The 20,454-nt window shown below is 39.1% G+C and overlaps 1 protein-coding gene across 1 annotated transcript in view; it reads right to left on the reverse strand.

Moving 5' to 3' along the window:
- DOCK3 (dedicator of cytokinesis 3) overlaps positions 1 to 20,454 on the reverse strand; it is a 428,244-nt gene that overhangs the window by 125,062 nt on the left and 282,728 nt on the right. The window contains exons 15-21 of the mRNA XM_075006205.1: positions 15,846 to 15,970; positions 6,867 to 7,029; positions 6,185 to 6,291; positions 4,686 to 4,857; positions 3,720 to 3,817; positions 536 to 619; positions 84 to 184 (exon numbers count right to left, since the gene is read on the reverse strand). Of these exons, the coding sequence (XP_074862306.1) occupies positions 84 to 184; positions 536 to 619; positions 3,720 to 3,817; positions 4,686 to 4,857; positions 6,185 to 6,291; positions 6,867 to 7,029; positions 15,846 to 15,970 (850 nt within the window). The remainder of the gene's footprint in view (positions 1 to 83; positions 185 to 535; positions 620 to 3,719; positions 3,818 to 4,685; positions 4,858 to 6,184; positions 6,292 to 6,866; positions 7,030 to 15,845; positions 15,971 to 20,454) is intronic.

Here is a 20,454-nt window from a genome sequence, read left to right on the forward strand (position 1 = left end):
GCTGGTGTAAAAGTTGTGACTCTGGTGCTCAAAATCAGAGAAAGTTACCGTATTGTATGTAGTGATGACAAAACACAACCTACTTGTAAGCCAGTGCTCCTGCGAAGTGTTTCTGAATGTACATATCCATAACAGGTCGAAAATGGAAATATTTGCTGTCACGTAGCAGATTTATGATGAACACCTGTGGAAGAAAGAATAGAGCAGACTGCATGTCACCAATGATAAAATAAAGCTAAACAGGCTAGAAAGAATCAGATGCAATGCTTTTTTTTTTTAAATATATATGCAGAGGACAGAAGTGCTGATCTGATTTCTAGTTCTTGTACTGAAAGATACAATCCTTCTCTCCTACTTTGGCTATGATTATCCTGCTCCTTGTACCTAATAATATCACAAAAAATCAAGTGTACTCCAATTGAATCTCTCATACATTTTATGGCAACAAGACACAATGGTAAGGTAATACGAACATGGGAAACACTGATTGCCAAGGAAAGAAAAGTGCTAATTTAACAGGAGTGGGGTTACTTACCAAAGACTGAAACACTAACAGGCCATACTTTTCTGTGTTGTCATCCAAAATCACAAACAATGTGTCCAGAATGTCTTGCAAAAACTGAAATGGCATAAGGAGACAGGGTTTAAATATACAAACCCTGCTTACATTCAAGAAGAGTGCTTTTATTCTCAGGTGCCTACTGCTACATTCCTATGCCTTTACTACCATTCTGCAGGACCAGATCTCTTAACATTCACCCCTCCCATGTGTAAGAAAAATTGCCAAGAATGCCTCCCTTCACAAGAAATAGTTAGAAAAGAAAATAACAGAAAATATAAAAATGATGTTATTACAAACTACTTTCATTTAATTTACATAGTGTTTGTCTTTAACTGTTTGTGGGCAGATCAACAATGTTGCCTAACACTGACAAAACTATTCACCCTTCTACAGTCCTACAAGCATGAGAGATACCATTCTACATGTGATGTAAGTACAGCCATTGATTCCCAATATAAAGGAAATGTTTCAAGACACAATAAGTACAAAATAGTTATATTTTATAGGACAGAGATTCTGGGTTTTGTTGTTTTAATCACATATCTGTGCTACAATTTAACTATAAAATTCCAACTCATCTTTCAATAAATAGGACCAGCTAGATCAGAGGTCTGCAACCTGCAGCTCCCGAATCGCATGCAGCTCGTAAAGACTTCTTTGTGGCTCATAACACTATGACTGTGTCTACACATGCCTCCTCCTTTTGTCAGAGCTTCATTAGCATCTTCTGAACTGCCTCATTAGCATGCCCCCTCCAAAAGGAGGGGGCATGTGTAGACACAGCCTACTATTGCAAAGTAAAAAAAAAAACCAAACCTATTTATTTTAAATAAATGGAAAATGTCTAAAAGCCCAACAATGAACAACTCCTGTTTAAATAGCAAACAATATGTGAACTCAAAAAGTTGGATAACTCCTGTTTTAATATATGCAGTATGTTGCGGATAGGATACTGTATTTGTGTTTTAATCGTGTTGCTAATAAATTTTTGATTTTGACAAGGAAGCTTGTGGCATTCCTGCTGTGAAGGGCAACACACATTTAAAGAAAGAAAACAAATTAAACATGAAGTAAAATTGGCATAAGTAAAGTAGGTTCAGGAGTGAAAGTCAGGAAGACAGTGGAACGAACACACACAGGTAAGGTGTGAGGAAACAAAATATGTACAAATGTCCTGCAGTAAACATGCATTGCATTACAAGTCATTGTGTGTGTGCTGTTCTTAAAACAGGGGTTACAAAAATATGGTTTGACATTATTTATTAAGGACCATCTCATATTCACATGCATTGTGTCTCCTGAATTATTGAGTTTCTATTGCATTTGAAAAAAAAATTCTTCTTCTTCATATTTTGGTTGCTGACCCCTGCTCCAGGGGAATGTGCGAACTCTCAAATACCCTCTTCATTAGTTCTACAATGTAGGACGGGGGAAAGTGGCCCAACTGCCACCACAAGAGGAAGAAGATTTCTTGAAATGTAATGCCTCCTTTTGTACTCTTAGCTTACATGGATCTTCTGGAGAATAGGGTCCCAGTGCTTGTTCCTCTTCTGTGAGAACACTCTACAAAATTAGTTAGCAATGGGAACCCAAGGGTTCCAGAAAGCCCATTGTAGAAGCCTATCATGTAAAGGTATGGGACCCTAAGGCTTAGTCTCCATTATGTGGGGGATTGATGTGGCAGTGACTGATCAACATAAGAATGGCCACACTGGGTCAGACCTAAGCTCCATCTAACCCAGTATCCTGTCTGCTGACAGTGGCCAAAACCAGGTGCCCCAGTGTGAGTGAACTGAACAAGTAACGATTGCTCTCCTGCCATCCATCTCCAGCCTGGCCACTGATTTATCATGTCTACTGTAGTCAAGATAAATTGATCTCCATGCTCGCTCCTGTTGAAGTCAATACTCCACGAAAATTAGAGGAGTAGCAGGAGTCCCCATCAACTTTACATCATGCAAGTTGCCACAATAGGTAGATCAACAGTGCAGGAAAGTGCAGACAAGGCCTAAAGGTGCTTCTGCCACAGCTGTCAGGTTGGAAGTTAGCATGTTCTAGGGATCTCATCCTCACAGTACACAAATGGAGAGGGAGGTTGGAATGGAAATATGGTGGAATCCTGGAGAGAAATGTTTGAGTCCAAAGAGATGTTGCCCACCTCTATCTAATGAGAGAGCTAGGAGTATTGACACAATTGGTCATATCAGTTCTGGTGGTAGTGTTAGCACTGGATTTTGAGTGGAACCAGTGGTTGCCTTTTAGTGCACAGATGCAGAGAAACTGGGCAGCATGCAAGAGCATATGGGTACCATGGTACTGACAGGATGCAGTTAAAAAGGTCCAAGGACAGAGGCCCTTCTTGTGACAGACTGGGGTGGAGAAATTTCCAAAAGCACAATCTGCACCAAGAAGAAACAACAATAGAAAATAATAAAATAAAATATTAAAGAAAAGAAAAATGGTCAGCTAGGCATACTAAACTAGCACACACCACAACATTCCCTCTCTAAGTACAGGTGGTTGAAAAGGAACTGAAGCTGAAGCTGCAATGGGCCCACTTCTCACTCATATGCAAGCTGTCCAGACAATGAGGATGCGGAGGGAACAGGCATGGACAGGAGGACACTGCTGATGAAAATGTCTGATCTAAAGTGCCTGTATATGCGTACGTGTAAAGTGGAGCCCCTTTGGGACAATTATTCAAAAAGGAAGCTATAGTTGGCAGGGATAAGGTAGATTTACTGAGTGTTTCTGGATTTTCTGGTGCTTAGGATTTTTGAATCATCCAGTTTCAAAGTTCTAGATTTCATGCATTTTATTGAACTATCTAAATTCTCTTTTCAAATGTACTGTATTAAAAAACCCTACAGCATTCTAATGCTGCTATGTATTAATGTCTAATGTTCAACATTACCTCAATCTAACTTTTTTGGTTGAAGAATAGAACAGAAACATGATTTTGTTCTTAGATATACATTGAAAAAATATATACAACATAAAATGAACCCCCATAAAAACTCTAGGTACATAACACCTCAGATAACAGTTATATTACCTGGGCTCTAAAAATAGACTGTTCTGGTTTTCTTTCTCAAACACTCTATTACTATAAAATATTTTTGCCATCAGTAATAATCACCATTACTTGACTCAGTACCTTAACAATTTCCTCCCCATTGACATGTCTCAGTCTTCCTAAGATGTCCATGACACGGTCTGGATAAGCCTTCCATTTTAAGAGGGCAAGCAAGTCCACTGCAAAACGAGATAAGGAACATGCACTCTGACATACTGCAAAGCACAAGCACACTGAAGAATGTCTTCTGCAGGCAGTACATTAACTTGACCAGGATACTAAATTTCCAAATCATTATGACAATCACAGAGGACAAGACTGGGCACTACAAAAAATAAATGTTTGTTTCCAATGTATATTTGGATCTCGTCTGTGGTCTCACTCCTGCTTTTCATACAATCTGATGAAAGACTAAAACATGAAATAAAGTTTAAGTGAAGCCTCCAAAATACTAGCAGTTCAAGCATCTTTTTTATAACAAATCAAGCTTCTGGATTTTAAAGACACTCAGAACCAGCCAGAATTTATAAATAAGTAAGGCAGGAAGAAAGCCAACCCTAGGAAAGAGAAAACCTGAAGAGTATACACCAGACACAAATACTATCGCCAAAGAAATTATTAGTGTTTAAAAAGTAAAGCTCGTATCTCTCTCTGCTGTGTCTTGGTGCTGCATTGTGGGCAATCACATTTCACACTTTGGTGCCTCTGAGGACTTGAAGTAAGCAATACCAGGTCTTCAGCATAGAAACTTTCAGTACAAAGCCCAACATGGCTAATTTAGAACTGAGTAAACATGCTAATTTTAAATTTATTATTCTCCTGAACGTAATCAGAATTAACAATATCTTACCCTTGCCTTTGTACCTTAATTTGCATATATCTATGTTCTGTCTGTTACAAATTAATATACTTATTTCAGTAGCAACAGAGCTTATAAAATATAAGTATGGTTAATATTGAACCAAAACAAAAAAATAGAAGAACATTATAGTGAAAAAACAGAACATGTTTCAGTGGCTTTGTTTTTGGAAGGGATAGTTATGGTACCATTCTGGGTGAGTTTGGTGGAGGAGAGCTGTGTGGAGATCGAGAAGGTCTCTTTGGTGCTACGCTGGAAAATGAGGCTAGATGGGATGTTAGGGCAGCCATTATAGTCCTCTTTGCAGCAGGGCAGTCCCAGGTACAAAGCATGGTTATTAAATGTGCTGTTCTCATCACACTGCAGATAGAGAAAAGAAACTACATTTTACCCACTTGATTAACTTTACTCCACACAAGCTAGCACCTGCCTAATAATACTCGGAATTGTTTGGATTTCCACAGCACCTAGAAGCCATGGTCATAAGGCAGAATCTCATTTCACAATCCTCTGAGTGCACAGAGAATCTACACACATTGCCATACTCTGGTCCAGTACACTGTCACCTTTGATTAAGGGGTAGTCTCCCACTGACAGATACATTCAGAACTTTTGAAGACATTTAAGATGTATGTAATGTGTCTGTCTGAGAGCTACATCTAAAAACTGAAAGGGAATACTGGGGTAACCTGGAAAGGACAAAATTACTCTTGGCTGCATCTACACTAGCAAGTTCTTTCAAAGAGCTCTTTTGAAAGATCCTATGGTGTGTCTACACACAAAAAGCGGTCTTTCGAAAGTAAATCGAAAGAATGTGGCACTCCTTTTGAAATCACTCCTCCTTTCCCATTTCAGGAAGAGCATACCCTTTCCAAAGCTTCTTTTGAAACATGTGTAGACACTCCACAGGCCCTTTTTTTCAAAAGAGCAGTCCTCGTGGGAGCTGATTTTTTGAATCCTGGCCTGTTCTTTCAAAATAGTGGGGGCTATGTGGACAATTTCTTTTGAAAGAGCAGATCACTCTTTCAATCCGTTTTTTTGTGCGTCGATGAACTCTTTTCAAAGAAGTTCTTTTGGAAGAGGTCTTCTGGAAGGGCTTGTTTCAAACCATCTCTGTAGTGTAGACATATCCCTAGAGTATTGCTGAACAGGCGTCTCCCATTACTATGATCCAGTTTATAACAGCATACTTTCATAGCATTATAGTTTACAGTAATGAGATACCATCATTGCATTCTTGGATGGTTATGAATACTACAGGTTGAACCACTCTAGTCCGGCACCCTTGGGATCTGACTGGTGCTGAATGAGAGAATTTGCCAAACCGTGGGAGGCCAATATTGTCTAGCAGTATTACCAACACTTCAACTTTTTACTGGGCTCTTAGAAGACATTTGGGGTAAACTACAGCTAAGTAACAGCACAGAACACTAAGAACCTGGACTGGTGGCTTAAAGAAACTTTATGGAACTGCAGAAAACTTGATCACACCCATGATACATGGTCATTCAGCTTACTAAAGTCATGCTAGATTACAGATGTTGCTGGACAAGAGCGTGCCAGACCTGAGAGGTTCAATTTGTGGTGAGACTGAATTTAGAAACACTATAATTTGAGGGGGAAAAGTCAATTGTACCTGAAAATGAAACTTAGCTATATGTGTCAGAAGTGTTGTGAGCTACTATACCTTGTAAACATAAAGTTCATGGATATCATCTGATAGGGTAGTGCCATCATCCCTCATCAGAGGAGTGAATGCAAAGCCAAAAAGCTTTTTTTCTCCTTTGTCTTTAGCTGCAATAGAAAACAAAAGAACACAGAGAAATGTTTCTGCAAACACTGCAAGTATGTATGTCTATTTTTTCCCCTCTCTCTATACCACACACTCACTTTTCAACCTCTCTGTATTTCTAACAACCAAGGCATGAAAGCCACATCAGGATTAATTTTTAAACAGCCCCCCCTCCAACTCCGCCCAGCGCACACACTATTTTGTAATGGTTTATGCTACTGCCCACAAAATTAGTCTCTACAAATGTAAATCAGACAAGCCTTTATCAAGATTGTGTTGACCAGAATGAATTGTGCGCACAACTTGTCAAGACAGTATATCAAAGAACACACCAGGAAGACAACATGAGAGTAAATTTAGGTTGAGTCTGTTGTCCTGAAGTGCATGTTCTAATCTAGACTCTTTCCATTCCTAACAACTCTTGATAACACCTGGATCCTTAATATTGTACTTATAATGTACTTTAAAGTACCTTCTTCTCCTCTTCCAGTGACATGGCTTGCTAATCCTAAACTTGTAATGGAAAGAAATCAACATTTGTAGATTTGTTTTGGATAAAGAATTATGTTGCACTCACTGGAGCAATGCCTGAACTCAAAGCGGAGGTGAGACCCACGAAACCTGTCTATGGGGATGGGTAGCTTGATAATTTCCCCCCAACGAGGGCTGTTATTGTGGTAGAGGACAAACGAGTGGTATGCACTTCTGTTTGGCTCTCCTGAGCCTAAACTGATACAGTCCTGGAACAAAATACAAAACAAAGAATAAGACATCACACTGCTACGCAAGTCATTTTTATCACTTTGCGAAAATCTCATGCTGATGTTACTGAAATCTACTCTCTTTTTTTCTCTGTATGGCTTATATTCTTCTGCAAATACAAGGACAGAAATAGAAGGAGAACCCTGCATGTAAAGGAATGTAATGTTTTAGAAGGAAGATTTCAGACTGTGCTTTAGATTAAAGGTATAGCTCTGGAACCTGTGTCTCAAGTGGCATTCAAAAAGATTTTCTTGCTTTCCTTTTTCCTCAGATTATTACTTAGTTTTACCTTTGCGTCAAGTATATGATATATATTAATGAACAGATTAGAAGGAAAAATGGGAAGTAACAGATAATTACCTACTTGTAAAAAGGCTTTCCTGAAAGCACCATTTGGCTAGATTCCTATTTTTGGGTCCCAGCCCACTAATGTGATACAAGGAAGAACTCTTTGAGCTCTCTTTTTTTCTTTTTTGGCTCTCTGAAGCACTCACCATACAGCCTCATTATGAGATCAAATGCCAGTGCTCTCAGAACATTCTAATTCATGTAATTGAATAACGGCACACAAAGAACACTCAGGTTTATAAATATCATCTAAAGATACCAGGGTGGATTCCCACTCTTGGAGACTAAAAAACTTCAGGATATTCTTGACTAACCTATACATTCTCAGAACACGGAGGAACAAAAACTGTACAAATCTATTTCATTTAGGAGAATCATAGAAACCTTCTAAATCCCCTAGTCATAACAGGAGATAGAACAGTTGGGAGAAATACCGAACAGGTGATAAACAGCTGGAGAAAGGACCATATGTTCCCCTGGCAGGGACACTCCAAGGTTTATGTGAAATACAGCTATACAAAAGATAAAATACAAGTCCATGCAATGGCAAGACACTTGCAAAGAAATCTGGGAGTTCTGTCTAAATCATATATCTTAAAGCAGAAAAAAGAACGTCTCAAGACTCTGCAAATATAACTTCCAAGAAAAATGATTTTGCTTTTGTTACTCCTCTCTCCCAAGGAAAACAGTAACCCAGTTTATTTTTTGGTTTTGTTTTTTAATATGGAAGCTCCGACTAACCCGTGCATCTTAAAATGATATAGAAAAAGGATAGCTGAAAGAATCTGTTATAGTGTTTAACTGAATAATACATTTTTCGGTTATTTTGTTTTTTTGAGATGAAGCAGACTTCCCCTTTAAATGTTTTGAACTTCTCTGTCAAATTGAAATATTTACTTTGAAGGAACAGAACAGAATGAATTCAAAACTGAAATGGGTGCTGGGAATTGCTATTAGGATGATCTGAAGAATGGAAAACTTTATAAGAGGAAACCCAAAGATCTTGGCTTATTTAGCGTAATCAAAAGAAGGCTGGAAGGAGATACAATTGCTCTCTAGAACTACATGGGAGGGATAACTACTAGGGAGGGAGAAAAGCTATTTAAGTTATATTTCAATGTGGACACAAGAACAAATGTATATAAACTGGCCATCAACAAGTTTAAGCTTGAAATTAGACAAAGGTTTCTAACCATCAGAGAAGTGATGGTCTGGAACAGCCTCCAAAGGAAACAGTAGGATCAAAAAACCTAAATGGCTTCAGGGTGGAGATTGATACATTTATGGAGGGGATGGTCTGATGAGATTGATAATAATAGTAAATAGCAGGTCTGTGATTGCTAGCAGCAAATGTCTTTAACAACTAGTGATGGGATACCAGATGGCGAGGGCTCTGACTTACTGCAAAGAATTCTTTCCCAGATGTCTGGCTAGTGGTTCTTGCCCGCATGCTCAAGCCCAGGTCAGACTGGCAGAGACTTTGGGAGTTACCTACAGCCTGGGGCACGTCACTTGCAGATTTAAATTAGTGTAAATTTTGGATTCTCTGTAATGTGAAGTCTTCAGCTAATCATTTGAGGACTTCAGTAAGTCACCCAGAAGTTAGAGGTCTACTACAGGAGTGAGTGGGTGAGGATGTCTGGCCTGCAAAGTGCAGGAGGTCAGATGACAGGATCATGATGGTCCTTTCTGAACTTAGAGTCTATGAGATTATAACATAACAGAACACTCTGGGAGTATTAGGACTCGAGCCACCCTTCCCCTCACTCCTCCCACTGCACCAGGTTAAATGGTACAGAGAAACCAGTCAGAAGGAGCAAAAGCAGCCAAACGAGGGACCACAAGACATTCAGATAACTTAATATAACTTTGATTGGGTTTTCTGTGCCCTATGCCAATTGGCTGTTTGCTTCAACAAGAGCCCTGCAAGGATACTAAATGTGTATGTGCACCTGATCTGGAAAAATGGTCCACATAAATAATATGGGCATCTGTAGAGTTGTATGGTTCTAACTCCAACCCTCTCAGCCCTATGCAGTCTCTTCACCTTAGCTTCAGTCCACACCTACTCCTCTTTCCACCTTTCCCTGTCACCCTCACTTGCCTTCCTGACCTCTATACCTAGCTTGTCTCCTTCCAAGTAACCACACAATATAGTCATGGAACTTACAAGATGTTTGCTGCCATTACATGGTTCATGCAGCTTTTGTATGATACTTTCTTCTCCAATCTTGTGTCTGTCTTGTTTATTTAGACTGTAAACTCTTTGTGACAGGGACCCTCTATTACTGTGTATTTGTACAGTGCTTACAACAATGGTTGGTTCTTTGTCACTACTATAATAAAGTACTACCTCTCTTAGGCTACGTCTACACTAGCACACTACTTCGAAGGAGCCTATGTCAAAGTAAGGACATCGAAATAGGCTTCTTCGACGCATATCATCTACACGTCCTCCAGGGCTGGTGCCATCGACGTTCAACGTCAAAGTAGCAACAGGGAACATCGAAAGGAGCTGCCCCGGAAGGAAATGTGGAGCATCCACACACACAAGCACTCCCTGTCGGAATAAGGGGCCAGCAAAGCCCCAAACCACTCCCTTAAAGGGCCCCTCCCAGACACACTTGCCCTGCACAGCACAAGATCCACAGAGCCGACAACCGGTTGCAGACCCTGTGCATGCAGCATGGACCCCCAGCTGCAGCAGCAGCAGCCAGAAGCCCTGGGCTAAGGGCTGCTGCACACGGTGACCACAGAGCCCCGCAGGGGCTGGACAGAGTGTCTCTCAACCCCCCAGCAGATGGCCACCATGGAGGACCCCGCTATTTTGAAGTAGCAGGATGCGGATCGTCTACACATGCCCTACTTCGACGTTGAACATTGAAGTAGGGCACTATTCCCATCTTCGGATGGGAATAGCGATTTCGACGTCTCACCGCCTAACGTTGATTTCAACATCGAAATAGCACTCGGCGTGTGTCAACGCGACGCATGCTATTTCGACGTTGTGCCAGCTACTTCGAAGTAGCCAGCGAGTGTAGATGCAACCTTAATGTTGTTAGAAGCTACGATACAACAGATAAGCTGATCAACATTATAAAGAGTTTATATGATGGATGCAGATGCACAGTAAGATTGGTTGAATTGTTCAATATTGTGATTGGAATTAGACAAGGGGGTGTGTTATCAGCAGTCCTCTTTGCATTAGCAATAGACTGGGTGGTGAAGCAGACAACACCAAGGTAGACACTATGGATGATGTAAAATGGATTAGTAGAACTTAGTTAGAAAAGTTACTAGTTATCTTTGCTAACAGCATTACTTTACTGAGGCCACATTTACATCACCAGCTAAATTGGCACTGCTGCCATCGAGGTAGTTATGTCAATTTACCACGTTTGGTGAAGACACACTAAGTCCAATGGAGAGAGCATTGTTGTTCATTTGTGTACTGCACCTCACCGAGACACACAAGGGAACTCGGTGGGAGAATGTTTCCCATCAACACAACGCAACATAGACCCTGCAGTAAGTGAATCTAACAATGCCAACTTTGGTTACATTAGTCACATAAACGAAATAGATTAACTTAGATTGTTTTACTGCTGTATTATAGACCAGCCCTAAGTATGAAGTTGAATGGAATGACTGCCCTTCTATCAGAAGTAGAACAGGAAGCATCAAAATTTGGACTAAAAAATAAATGCAGATAAAAACCAAAATTATGAAAATAGGAAACTGGATAACAGATGCAAAGGTGTACATGGATGTAAAAGAAATTGAACAGATAAAAATGTTCTGCTACCTAAATGTGGGTGATGTCATTCAAAAGCTGCTGTGAGAAACATAGTCACACAAGATTAGAAAAAGCAAACGTCCCTTTTGGAAAGATGACCAAATTTGGTTGACTAGATCTTCACATCAAATGATAGATCAGATTACACCATACAATTGTACTGAGCATGTTCCGGCACAGAGCAGAGGCACGGCCAATAAATAGCTAATAAAAGAGACAGCAGACTTCCTATTGAAGATGGAGGAGGAAGGTACTGCGTATTCCATGGGAAGACAAAATTACAAATATAAGAGTACGGGAGTATACAGAGCAGAGCACATTAGAAAATATCATCAAAAAAGAAGGGTCAGCTGCCTGGGACATATGTACTATTTGGAAGAGGGGAAGCATCCTATATAAGTATTGAAATGGGACTGAGTACCTGAAGGAGAAAAGAGAAAGTGAGGAAAATTAAGCAAGAATTAACAGAAAACTGGGCCAAAAGACACTGAATAATCTAGCATCACCTGAAGTAACACAACAGCTAGCTAGTGGCCATAATCAGTGGAGGAATAGGATTTTCCAATTTTTAAACAACTCAGGAGGAACCAGCATCTAAGGTGAGGTGTCACTCTTTCTATGTGTCTCTCCACCAACAGAGCAAATTTCTGTATGGCTACATCTACACTAGTGATTTTTTTTTGAAAAAGCCATGGATCTTTCAAAAAAATCCCATGGAGCGTCTACACGCAAAATAGGTTCTTTCAAAATTAAATCAAAAGAATGCAGCACTTTTTCTGGCAGCCCTCTTCATCTCCCATATGAGGAAGAGCACCTTTTTCTGAAAGATGTTTCGGGAAAGAAACATGTGTACACCCTAGGGGCCTTTTTTTCAAAAGAGCCGTCCTCACGGTGCTGGATTTTTTGATCCTTGGCCCTTTCTTTCAAAAGGGCAGTGGCTGTGTGGATGCTCTCTATCGAAAGAAGTTTTTTTGGAAGAGATCTTCCGGAAGAACTTCTTTCAAAGGACCGCTGTAGGGCAGACATATGTTTGCCACATCAGCCTCAGCCTTATCATTTAACTAAAACATGTAAGGCCATATTCTCAATTGGAACAAGTCAACAAAGCTTGGTGAAATCAATGGAGATATCACTAAGTTAGGGGAACAGGTAGATACGTTGGAGGGTAAGGATAGGGTCCAGAGTGACCTAGACAAATTGGAAGGTGGGGACAAAAGAATTCTGATGAGGTTCAACAATGACAAGTGCAGGGTCCTGCTTTGGCACGGAAGAATCCCAAGTATTGTTACAAGCCAGGGACCGTCTGGCAAAATAGCAATGTAGCACAAAAGGACCTGGGAATTACAGTGGATGAGAGGCTGGATATGAGTCAACAGTGTGCCCTGGTAGCCAAGAAAACTAAATGCATATTGGGGTGAATTAGGAGGAGCATTTAGAGCATATCTAGAAAAGTTATTACTTCCCTTTACCTGGCATTGGTGAGGCCACACTTGGAGTGTTGTGTCCAGTTCTGGGTCCCCCAGTACAGATAGGATGTGGATGTACTGGAGAAGGTCCAGGGGAAGGCAATCAAAATTCTTAGGGGGCTGGAGCACATGACTTCTGAGGAGGGGCTGAGGGATTTGGATGTATTTAGTTTGCAAAAGAGAAGAATGAGAAGAGATTTTATAGCAGCCTTCACTTCCTGACGGGTTTTTTTTTTCAAAGAGCATGGAGAGAGGCTGTTCTCAGTAGCGATGGATGGTAGAACAAGGAGAGATGCTATCAAGTTACAGTGGGGGAGGTCTAGGTTGGATATTAGGAAAAACTATTCCACTAGGAGGGTGGTGAAGCACTGGAATGTGTTACCTAGAGAGGTGGTGAAATCTCCATCCCTAGAGGATTTTAAATTCCAGCTTGAAAAAGTTCTGGCTGGGATGGTTTAGTTAGGGTTGATCATGCTTTGTGCAGGGGGCTACTCTTGAAGGCTTCCCGAAGTCTCTTCCAGCCCTATGGTTTTATGATATTTCAATTTACATCAGCAGAGCATTCAAAATTCAAAATAATGATCTCTAACTTATATAGCATTTTAAATGCTTCAACAGCTGCCCAACAGGAACTGATTAACAGCAATTGTATATTTATAAATAAGAAACACCGTGGAATACAGTCTATTGGATCTGATATATCTAATAAAAAAATAAGTAAACTATCCAGCCAGTAGTCCAAAAGCAAAAGCAGAACTCTGCTCCCTTTTATCAGAATATTTGTATAGTTTATTTCTTTAGAATAGCAGCAAGAAACATCAAATTTAATGTTAAATTTGATATGAATTAAAAGCACTTCAAAATGCCAATCACCCATATAAAGAAATAATCAGTACCACATATGAGACACAAACTACATGGAATTCAATTTGGAGACTAATTCTGTCTCATCTCTTTGTTTGCTGTTGAATTTTCTGCTTGATGTAAAATTTTTGCCAATTCATCTGCCAAAGCAAATGAGACCTGCCACCTGAGATTACTGTTAATTCAGTGTGCAATTTATCTTTTCACACTGATGTCCTTGTTCATGCAGAAGACCACTGACTGTATTAAGTGTACACCAGTGTCGTAAATCTGTAGGAAAACCCAGAAAAACAGAAAATTTCAGCTCCTCAAATATTAAGTTTCCAGCTGGCATCAGCATCCAAAATGTGCAAAGATTAGGTAAAGAAAGTTTGTCTTACAGGTTTTCCTCTTAATTTAGGTGAAGATCTCTGAGAATGATGAGCTTCATCACTTTTAATAGTCTCTTCTTCATAATAGATTTTAAGATGTCTAGGCACCCGTTTGCCAAACACCTACACGGGTTTATTATCCTAGGTGTTTTTGGCATGAGACTAGATTAATATTATTTTATCTTTTATTTTCAAAATTGTTCTGCTTTTGTTTTAAACTACTAACATAATTTCAAGGTATTTTACTTCACATCTCATACATGTGGTCTAGTTAATGTTTAATGTGAACATTCAGAGCAGGTGGGCTTTTAGTCATATGCTTGTGACATCCCTGCCATTCCCCATCAGAAGTGAAACAGCTATCACTCAAGGTTACATAAGATCTTGAAATCAAACCGAAGGACCTGCTGCAGCAAAGTTGCTCTCACCGACAGAACCACTGCTGCTATGATTCAACATAATAGGAAAGAAAACGCAAAAGAATGCATTAAAGATTAATGTTTTTATTGTAAAAAGAGTAAAGAGTTTCTGTAAGAGCTGCTTGATCCAATATCTCCAGTGTTTATATTTGTTTTTCCCAGAAGGATCACCTGAATTACTTGAGCTGCTTACTCAGTGGAATGCAGCCATTTTGTTTAATGATAGGGTGCTTAATGAAAGGGAGAAACTGATAGTGATTCCCTGTTGCTGTTTCTTGCCTATGACCTGTTCTAAGAAGAGATTAGTTGTTGTGATAAGAGGTGCTAAATTATAAAGTGGTATTCCCAGAAAATTTCCACTAAAATTAGACTGAAATTAAACTAAAATCCGTAAACTTGCTGGTTTGGGACACACTTCAAATTTGAATACAGTGTCTTCTACAGACTTCAGAGGGAGCACACAATAATTTTAAGGGCAGCCGAATCTCACCCTAAATGCCCAATTCTGTCACACATTCTCATATTTTTGTATGCAGTGTTATAGTCGCTATCTTGTTTCCAGCTACCAGAGAGACAAGGAGGCTGAGGTAATGCCTTATATTGGAAGAACTTTTGTAATGGTAAGAGAGATAAGCTTTTAAGTTTAAACAAAGTTCTTCTACAGGTCTGGGAAACTCAAGAGTGTCACAATTAAACACAAGATGGAAGAGATTGTTTAGCATAAGCACACTTCACAGGACCATTCAAATTCAAATGATCTGTTAACATCCCTTCAGCCATATGGAGAAAAGGAGGGAGTGAGTTAGTGGGTTACAGATTATTTTAATAAGCCATAAATCCAGCGTGTGTATTTAGGCAGATAGAGAGCAATCTATTCAGTCCTCATCCTCAAAGAAAAGATGCATAACACTTTTTCAAAAGACAAGCCTGGGAGTTTAAATTTGTAGCTTGCTCTAGACACTAAAAATTGTGAGCCTGCTCCATGCAGCCTGAAGCAGGAACTTCTTTCTCTTGGCTCTGAGCCATGTTTCCTGTTCTGGACATTGCGACTTAGTGCACAGTGTTTCAGTGCCATTCACGTTTGTCCCATCCATCCCTTTGTCATTAACAAAGGGGCAGCTGGGTCAAACCTGAGGGGCATGTGATCTCATGCACCACAGCACAACTCTGTTCATTCAATTTTGGTTCAGCCACACCTCCTCTCACTGGCATGGAATTCTTCAATTTTCATCCTCTATGAATGAAATTTGACTAAATTAGCTTTTCACTTACTGTTCTTTAATGTTTAGTCCAAGTGCCCAAATTTAGTAGTTTACCATTATTTTCCCAACTAGCAGCATTGTCCTAAATTAATTCAAGCCGGATAGTTGAATCTGTTTACCATCCTACAGAAGTAAATAAAGAACTTAAAAAGGGAACTAATTCTATTCAAAGCTTTCCAGGGCAATAGAGAAGGCAAGGGAAGATGTATGTGGCACTAATAGGTTGATAATGATATAATTCAACACAGACACAAACTTATTTACTTACTTTCAGGATCTCTCCATCTGCATAAAGAACATACATGGTCACTTCAATATTCTTCTGCACACTCTTCCCACCTCTCTCAAAATCCCCCTTCTCCAGTGTCAGGTACAAGTCATTGCGTATATCACCTAAAGTAAGAGAGAAGAGCGACATATTTAAACAAAAATATGGTGCTACTATGGAGGTAACCGATTGACGTAGTTCTTCAAGTTTCTGACTGGAGCAGAGCTTATTCCAAGCAGCAAGTAAATAAAAAAGAATATTTGACCAATAATGCATGCAATAAGAGGGTTGTTAGTGACATTTGTCTTAAATCTGAATCTGGAATTAATAATTGCATTATTATGGGAAGAGTGAAGGGAATGAGAAAATAGCCTCATATTCTTTTGCTGAATCATCTAATTTGACGATCAGGGTAGTGGTCAACAGTACCTGCTTAACTGGCTCTAATATGGTTTAAAATTACGATATTTTGTAGCTATTAATAGAAAACTAAATTCAAACAACACTTTTCACAACAAAACTAATATTTATTATTACTATATCAAAAGCAAAATCTGTTTCTTATTTTAGAGACCTGTTTGTAATTCAAATCTCTGCTGAGGTGGAGTGGGTGAGAATTAATGCATCTATTCCTGCTAGATTTCTAGCTAGCTTGCAAGCTCCATGCAGCAGTGCTCAGGAGAAAGCACTAGAAATGCCTGCCAATTTTTCATCACCTTGTTTTCAAGTGCTTTCAGAACAGATGATTATATCCAGAATACAGATGCTAGTATACTGGGGGTAACAATCTGTCAGCCCCTTGTTGCTTTGAATTTGACAGTTGCTAGTCCACTTTTTTAATATTGACCGCTGATGTGGGAAAATCAGCTTTCAAATCTAATGCAGTCAACTCTACAATGTTTATGTTCTCTAACAAAAGGAGACTAAAGAACAGCTCTTTTTCTTCTGTTTTTTTATTTTTTCGTTTTAGCTCTCAGTGGCACTTTTTCATTTGTTTGTTTTTCATAAAAAATGCTGAAGGACAGCTCATACTAGCACTGGATGAAAAATGTATAAGGTTAAAAAACAAAAAACAAACAAAAAAAATCAAACCCTTTCAGGCAAAGCAGCCCAAAGAAACTGAACAATGAAGTAATGGAATGGCTATTCAGCAATGCAGAGCCTGTTTGGAAGCATGGCTTTTTCCACTTCAGTACTTTGAGAAGCTGATGCATTTAAATCTGTTTATTAACCAGAAGTGCAAAGAAAGAGGCAGCATTAATTTTCAGGCAGTGATGGAAATTCTTCTGTATTTGTCATAAATGAACCGTATTTCTTGTAATTTATATCCAAACTGAAGTGTTCCTTATCCCCTTCCCAAATCCCTTTTGTGGACAAATTCTACATACTTTCAGGCTCATCTTCATCTCATTTTATTTTCCTGATGACAAGTACAACTCTTTAGCATTGAATATTAGCAATAAAGCTATATTATTTTGCTGAGACCTCTGTTGGGAGTTGTTTATGCATGTGAATCTATATGCACAGCCTCTCCCTTGCTCCATTTTCCCCACTCCCACTGTGGAGCCCCATGAAATTTGCATCCTGAAGCGTCTCATAATTAAGATCCGAAAACGCCAAGGTTAATTAATGACGGGGAGGGAGAAAAGTCAACTGTCACATGGGAACTGACACCAAAAATGATTGTGGAGACCCTCAAGCATTTTACCTATCTTTTCTTACTAATGATCAGTGGTTAAACATAAAACCTAGCAACCCACATGATGAGAAAGCGATTATGCATATCTAATCAGTCTCATTGCTCAAAATGCAGACTGAGCCAGTTACATGCTTGCTATGGGACTATTTAAGAAATGCAACAGTTGTTGATATGAAAGAGAGAAATAGAGCAGAGTTGGTTATTTGTTTGAAATTGCTCCTGGTCAGTCCTTAGTGAAAACTGCATCCATTTTTCTCAAAACACTTCATCTGGAAAGAAGAATTAATTTACCTCTATAAACTAATTTTCTGGAAATGAATTTTATCAATTACAGTTAGATATTTTGCAGCCTCTTGCCAGTGACTCCATCTTTCTGAAGACTAGCTCTGCAAATAGTGTTCCAGTGGCAGATTACAAATTAGTCTCTAGCTTTGTTTAATAGCAATATTTGATATTTACATAGGGTGGCCATATTTCCCTATGCTGAATATAGGACACCTGGTAAAATTACTTTTATTCAAGTAAGTTCAATGGCAATCAATCAGAACTATGAAGTATAAACATTCAAATTAACAATAAAGACTGAGCCCTTGTTAAAAAAGAAATACTGTGTAGTTGGATTCTTTTTATTTAACTTTAGGATTCACATGGGCAGAGGTGACGGACATACACTTCTGTATATCTCTCATATGGAGGGGTAACTGACTGATCTGCTCCCTCCCTGCAGGTTGCTCTCCACTCTCCATGCCCGGCTGGCTTCCCAGGATGGACCCACTTCTCCTGGTACTTGATGCTGGGACTTCCCAAGGCAACATGTGGGGATGAGGCACACAGTGTCACATGCCCTTCATCAACTTCTGCCAAAGTGTACATCAGAATATGGCCAGGAGCAGCCCTTCAGCACTATGTGTCAAGACTGAAATTAAATATCTAATGGCAATTTTCAATAGCATAGTATTAGTGTCTCTTCTTGGGTTATTTCTCTCAACAAAAGTGATTCTCATTTCCAAAATTAAGTGTTAAGCATTACTGAGCACATGTTGTAGCATTCACATAGACAGCTACTGCAATTTATTTCTCAGTGAAATGCTTTGAAAACGCTTTTGTGTGTGAAAAATGTTACATAAAACAAAATTATATTATTCTGTATTTTATCAGAAAAATATGCCCAATGGCTCTTTCTCCCGCCACTTAAATTTTTTTCTCTATTTATGAAGCCTCAGGTTCAGAAAACAAATCCTATCAAGCTATAAACCTAGATAGCTTTGGCAACTTCACTTATATGAAAAAAGAAATACTCTCTCTTCTAACCTAAAAATGTCAAGAAAAGCTGCTATAACTATACTGGTTTTGTATAAGTACCAGAAACTGAAAAATGTATTGCAGATCATTTGAAAATTGCTATTGTTTATCCTTTGTTTTAACAGCTACAAGCTGCAAATATCTTACAATTTATCTTAAAATATCTTAGAAATATGAACTATTCTAGTTTAGTGACAATTTAAGAGCTGGCATCTATTAAAGTAAGGAGGAGATTTTTGTGAAAGGGTTTTTCATGTTCACAGTTGAAAGGATTTACCATAATGTTCTGGCCACAAAGTAATCATATTTTATAGTAACAGTCTGCACTTCTGGAGTTGTTTTTATCACACAATCGCAAAAAATTTAACTACCCTTACGATGATCGCTTATATATGGGGAAAATGAGGTAAAGAGGTTACAAGACTTATTCAAGGCCACAAAATAAAACCTTGAAGTCTTCACTCTCAACATCTGTTTACAAACTAGCCAGCTTTCTCCAGATCTGTAGTCCTCCATAACAAGCAGTCCTGTAGCACCTTAACACTAAAAATTTTATTAGATAATGAGCTTTTATGGGTAAGACCCACTTCTTCAGTTTATTAGAATAGACAGTTAGAAGCCAGGGTTTATATAGTGAGGGAGGGTGGGGGAGGACAACAGGGAGGTTGGGAAAGGAGGAAAAAAAAGGTGTTGCTTGTCAATTCTGGGACAAGCAGATGAAGTAAATTAATTTAAGTAAGATGTGTGCTGTTCCTCCAAGATCAAAAGTGAGGAAATTGCCCTTGTAATGCATAAGACCAGTGAGATCTCTGCTAAGGTCTAATTTAAATGTGTCAAACTTTTGCAAATTAATTCCAATTCAGATGTCTCCCTCTGTAATCCAGTGGTATATGTACTTTGGACAAACCGAAAGTCTCTGTACCACAGGATAAATGGACATAAATCAGACATCAAGAAATGGAACACATATAAACCTACAAGGGAAAACTTTAGCCTCCCTGGACATTCAAAAATGGCTTTAAAAGTAGCTATTCTTCTACAAAAGGACTTTACACATATGCACATCATCATCATCATCATCAATAACCATGGGCTCAGCACCCGTTGGTGTCTGATGCCTCTTTCACTATTTCCTTCCATCTTTCCCTGTCCAGTTCAGAATGGCTTAGTTTCTGTAGACTAGCTCCGCACCAATCTACTATATCATCTATCCATTCCCTGTGGGGTCTGCCTCTCCTATTAGAACCCTCCATTATGTCAAATACCAGGGTCTTGATTTTTCATTCATTCCGCAAATATGCCCAAATAGTTATAGCTTCCGGTTTATAACCTTCTGCAGCAGGTTCTCTTTTGGCCGTATCCTTCTATATAATTCCTCATTGGTGACCTTCTGCATCCATCCTATTCTCAGAATCTTTCTATAAAAACTCCTTCTGAACGTCAATATTCTTCTTTTCGAATCTTTTGTCATCCCCCATGTCTCACATCTGTACAACATGCCGCTGAATACACACGTTTTCAAGACACTCAACTTCGTTCTTAAGCTTTTCCAGAGCTTATCCATGGCCTTCAAACTCGCTCTTGCTTTCACTATTCTAGTTGCTATTT

This window comes from Carettochelys insculpta, chromosome 11 (assembly GCF_033958435.1).
Source record: "Carettochelys insculpta isolate YL-2023 chromosome 11, ASM3395843v1, whole genome shotgun sequence".
Taxonomy (NCBI): Eukaryota; Metazoa; Chordata; order Testudines; family Carettochelyidae; genus Carettochelys; species Carettochelys insculpta.